Source organism: Alosa pseudoharengus, unplaced genomic scaffold (genome assembly GCF_046254945.1).
Source record: "Alosa pseudoharengus isolate Yale_2024_CS ecotype anadromous, Long Island Sound unplaced genomic scaffold, YU_APseudo_1.1 YU_APseudo_1.1_scf_17, whole genome shotgun sequence".
NCBI classification, from domain to species: domain Eukaryota; kingdom Metazoa; phylum Chordata; class Actinopteri; order Clupeiformes; family Clupeidae; genus Alosa; species Alosa pseudoharengus.
Window position 1 is genome coordinate 23456519 of NW_027468640.1, and position 5000 is coordinate 23461518.

The 5000-nt window shown below is 57.6% G+C and overlaps 1 protein-coding gene across 1 annotated transcript in view; it reads left to right on the forward strand.

The window, feature by feature from the left end:
* The window catches only part of LOC143127478 (insulin receptor substrate 1), a 50301-nt gene that overhangs the window by 20090 nt on the left and 25211 nt on the right, over nt 1-5000 (forward strand). Inside the window, exon 3 of the mRNA XM_076289006.1 lies at nt 1-2910. This exon is cut by the window's left edge and continues 811 nt beyond it. Coding sequence (XP_076145121.1) covers nt 1-2910 — 2910 coding nt within the window. The remainder of the gene's footprint in view (nt 2911-5000) is intronic.

Below are 5000 nucleotides of genomic sequence, written 5' to 3' on the forward strand. Positions count from 1 at the left end.
TCTCGGGCTCGCTCAGCGACTACGGCGGCTCCTCGGACGAGTACGGCTCCAGCCCCGGCGAGGGCTCGCTGCTGGCGCTCCACGGCCTCGCCAGCCTCGGGGGCCGCGACCAGGACGACGAGGGCGCCAACTACATCCTCATGAGCCAACAACAGAGGAGGACCGGAAGTGGACCGGGAAACGGAAACGGAAACGGAAACCCCGGCACGAGTTCCGCCGTCCCCGCGCACCACTACCAGTACCCGGGCGGGAACGGCACGCAGCCTCCGCAGGGCGCTCGGAGGATCCTGCGGCGGTCATCGAGCCGCGAGTGCGAGGCCGATCGGCGCTTCCTCAGCAAGAGGGCCTCGCTGCCGCCCATGGCCCTGGAGCGCCTGGCCCCGCCGTCGTCATCGTCCTCCTCCTCGTCGTCCAGGAGAGGCGTGGACGGGGACGTGGACCAGGCTGAGGTGGAGGACGACTACGCCGTGATGTCGTGCAGCGCCGGCCGAGACTCCTTTGTCCAGCAGAGGCGCGACGTCGTCGTCGTCGCCTCCTCCTCTTCGTCCCAGCAGCCATCTGGGAGCTTGGGTGGGCCGGCGGCCTACCTGGACATGGGCGCCGAACTCCGGGGGGAGAACGGCGGCTCGTTGGGGTCAGCGGTCAACACGGGAGGGGGCGGTGGTGGTGGTGGCGGGAGCGTCAGGGACAACGGCTACATGTCCATGCTCCCCGGGGTGACCGCGACCCCGCCGTCGTCCGTCTCCAACTCTCTGGTGGTGGCCGTGGCCGACCCGAACTCTGGCCGGCACGCGTCCGACGCCGACGTCGACGATTACATGGCCATGACGCCCAACAGCAGCGTGTCGCCACCGCAGAGCATCCGGCCTCCGCCGGCCGCGGCTATCGCCGACGGCTACATGATGATGTCGCCCAACGGTAGCTGCTCGCCGGACCAACGAGGGCTGAGCGGCGGCGCCTGGCTGGGCAGCGGCAGTGCCGACAGCCGCGCGGGCAGCGACTACATGAACATGTCGCCCATCAGCGCCCGCTCGGTCAGCGGGAGCCCGCCACTGCCGCCGCTGTCCGAGCACCACGCCCGCTCCGACCCGCACGGTACCGCTCACGGTCAGCCACTACAGCTACAGCCGCAGCATCCCCACCAGCAGCAGCAACAGCAGCAGCAGCCCCCTGCGCCCAAAATGGTCTACTCCTACTACTCCCTGCCGAGGTCCTACAAGCACAACGCCACGGCTCGTTTCGAAGACGGACCTGGACGCGGGAAAAGACTGGCCGCCGCCGCGGGAAGCAGAGGAGCCGGAGGTGGCGGGTTCAGGGGTCCAGGCACCAGCAGCAGAGGAGTGGGCAGCGGGAGCAAAGTCCAGGACCCCCACTTGGGAGGTCCCCTCTCCGGCCGACACCTGTCCCTCTCCTCCTCCTCCTACTCGTCCAGCTCAGCAAGCAGCGAGAGCCTGGGGGAGGGCGAGGACAAGACCCCCCATGGGGCAGCAGGAGCCGCAGCAGGGGTCAGGGCTGCGACGAGGGCCAAGAATGGGGCTCTACAGCAGGACAATCAGCAGCAGGGTCAGGGTCAGTGGAGGGGATCGGCCGGACTGAAGCAGCAGCAGCAGCAGCCTGGGCTTGGGCAGCGCAACCGGCCGGTCAGCTTGTTCGTGGACGTGTCCAAAGCCAACACGCTGCCCCGCGTCCGTGAGAGCCCGCAGCCTCCGGAGCCCAAGAGCCCCGGCGAGTACGTCAGCATCGAGTTTAAGGGAGAGCACTGCTCAAGAGCCGGGACGTCCGTAACCGCGACAACAACAATAGCAGCAGCAGGAGCGGCAGGTGGGAGAGGATTCAGGCCTGGTTTCTGGATTTCCCCAATGTCCTCATCCTCAACAACATCAGCGTCAGCATCCTCGTCTAGTCGCCCCCTCCCCCGCCCCATGTCCTGCCTAGCGGGCTTCCTACCCGTGTCCCCAGGGGGCCTACCGCCCCCCTCGGCCACCTCCGAGTACGTCAACATGGACTTGGGTCCGTCACCGTCCCCCTCCCCCTCCCCGCTATTGCTCACCCCTCTGGGCTTCCCTTCCTTCTCCACCCCCCCAACGCCTCCGCTGCCCTCCGCCACTGCCCCCAAGGCCCGAGACGAGCTTCGGTCCGCGTCGTCCTCCTCCTCGCGGTCGGACGAGGCGGGAAAAGGGACGCGGCAGCAGGCGCCGGACTCGCCCACGTCCTGCGGCGACTACACGGAGATGGCCTTCAGCCTGAGCGCCAGCACGCCCACCACCTCCCCCAAGGGGCCCGAGTCAATCCCCACGGGGCCAGGCCTGGTGGCCCTGGGCCTGCCGCTGGACTTCCCCCTGGGCGCAAGCAAGCAGGGCCCCAATCCGGACCACGGCGCCAAGGTGATCCGGGCTGACCCGCAGGGCCGTCGGCGCCACTGCTCCGAGACGTTCCTAGCGACTGCGGTTGCGGCGGCGGCGGTGGTGCCCGTCTCGTCCTCGGGCTCGTCCTCCTCGTCTTCGTCCTCATCCTTGTCCGGCGGAGGGGGAGGGCTCCCCGAGCACGCCCAGGCTGTGGCCAGGCGCCTGGGCTTCGACAGCATCCTCTGGGGCGGCAGCATCGCCGCCTCCCCGGACTCGCCCTCGCAGCATGGCCCGCCCGTGCTGCCCATCCCCCAGGGTTCGTCCGCCGAGCAGGGCCTCAACTACATCGACCTGGACCTGGCCAACAAGGAGAGCCCTCACTCAGGACTGGAACAGGCTCAGACCATTCCCGCGCGCCTCTTCTCCAGCGTGCTGGGCGGCGGAGCAGTGGGAGTGACCAGCGTGGGCCTCGGAACAGGAGCGTCCAACCTCAACACCTACGCCAGCATCGACTTCTACAAGTCCGAAGAGCTGCGGACCCACCAGAGTACCGGCAAGGACACCGGTGAGTACCGAGCTGGAGTACTAAAAAACGTAGAACGTGACATAAACATTACATTACACCTACTTCATAGGTATTAGGGGGGTAACAGTACTTAGATTCACTCTGAACTATTCTGTGTTTTACCAAGAAAGCTTTGTCTGTGCACCAGTTGTTGGTGTAGCATGCTTGTTATCTTATAGCCTCCTTACACCAAACAACTTTGACAAGATTTGGCAAAGATTCTTGAAAGACTCGAGTCTTTTAACTAATGCCCCCCATTCAAGCTTTACTCAAAAGACTGCAATCTTTCAAGAATCTTTCCCAAGTCTTGTCAACATTGTTTGGTGTAAGGTGGCCATTAGTCAGATTAGTCAAGCTTAATGGGCAACAATTTGTGTCAAAATGTATGATTGTGTAACATTGTTGAAGTTGGATATCTCCATGGGTACGTTCAAGCATATTTGTCTCATTGACAGCAACAGCATATGCCAGCAACAATTGTTTACATTTATCAAAAGAAATTAAAAATAAATATGTTCTCCATTTTATAACCTGATGCCAAACTGTGACCCTAAATTGAGGGACCAACAGCAAGTGAGCTGTGTACTGTGTTAACACCTCTATTATGTATGCCAGCATTGCTGTTGGCCTTGAAAGTCCTTGAAAGTTGGTGAATTAGAGAGATATAATTCAAGGTCTTAAGATAAGGTCTTAAAAGATAAGACATAAGACAAGAGTCATTGAAAGTGGTTGAATTTATTTATTGCGTTAGGAAAGACAAGTGACCATATAACACGGAAGAATACAAAAAAGTTTGGAGGTGTTCACATGATCTAGCCTCATGTTATCTGTGAGCTTTTATAATAGTTCTCAATCATGAGAGTACCGGTACTCTGTTGTAACAGTAGGCTAATTTAGCTAATGTAAAGTGGTACCATGTAAATCCATTTACACATCAGCCCCAGCCAACACGCCATGCATTTCTTAATGACATACAAGCACACACATCCACACACACAAACACACACACACACACACACACACGCCCCATGCCCTGTAATTCACACCCTGGGTTCGCACATTAGGTCTACCTTATGAGTCATGATGTGCTAATTAGTAAATCCAGATGGTTGCCACGCTTGAGCGGATGTTTGCTTGCTGAACCTGGCTGACACACGTCTCGTTGCATTAGAGCCATACAACATCCAGGCATACAGGGAGGACCCAGGGAAGGGAAGCCATATCATCTTTGTCTACAAATTCCTCACAGAAAGTTATGGTTAACCTCCTGTCATGTTTGTGTACATATCGCATGGCTAATGCACGTATGTGCATTGTATACAGATCTTGTAACAGAAACAAAGAGGACCTTTCTTCCGTTACAGTCGTCATGGTATCGTGCATCGTGCTCGTGATTTGCAGACTGAAGACAATTGTTGGCATGAAGTCTACCTGACCCCTCTGTCACCCCTCCTCTCCCTTTTTCTCTTTCTCTAAAGTCTTTCTCTCCATCTCCTTCCTTCTATCCCTCTCTTTGGCCACCTGTCCTCTTCCCCTCTGCCCCTCTACTACCCATGTCCCTGTTCCGTTGTCTAAGGTCCACCGTTGAAATTGACCGTGGCCTTTTGGGTAATACACCCTAATGGGCGTCCTGCACCCTCCTCAGTCTGATCTTCATGTCCAGCTGGCACCATGCTGTGTCAGTGCCACCCACTTGGCCTGTGGCCGACACCCTATGAATCCTTAACCAACTTTGATTTCTCTGGCCACAAATCTCATAACCATCGGACGATTGCGACCTTGCGTGTTTTAGTGCTGTTTGGCAAGGTTTTTGTTTGACTAGGGACATAGTTCAGATGCCCGTTTTGGACTGACTAGTACTGTAATTAATGTAGTCTTTCTCAACTTGGCATGTTTATAATTTAGATCTTTTTAGCGTTTAGCTTCTTTTTATAACGATAATATATTTCCGGCTCATTTTTAGAAGGAAGTGTTGCTTTTTTAATTAGATGGGGGTTTTCTGCCACAGAGGTACATGAAAGAGTGCAGTCGGAGAGTTGCATCAGTTGCGGTTGGCTTTTAACAAGGCACGTCTGTAGGGTGGACTCGGT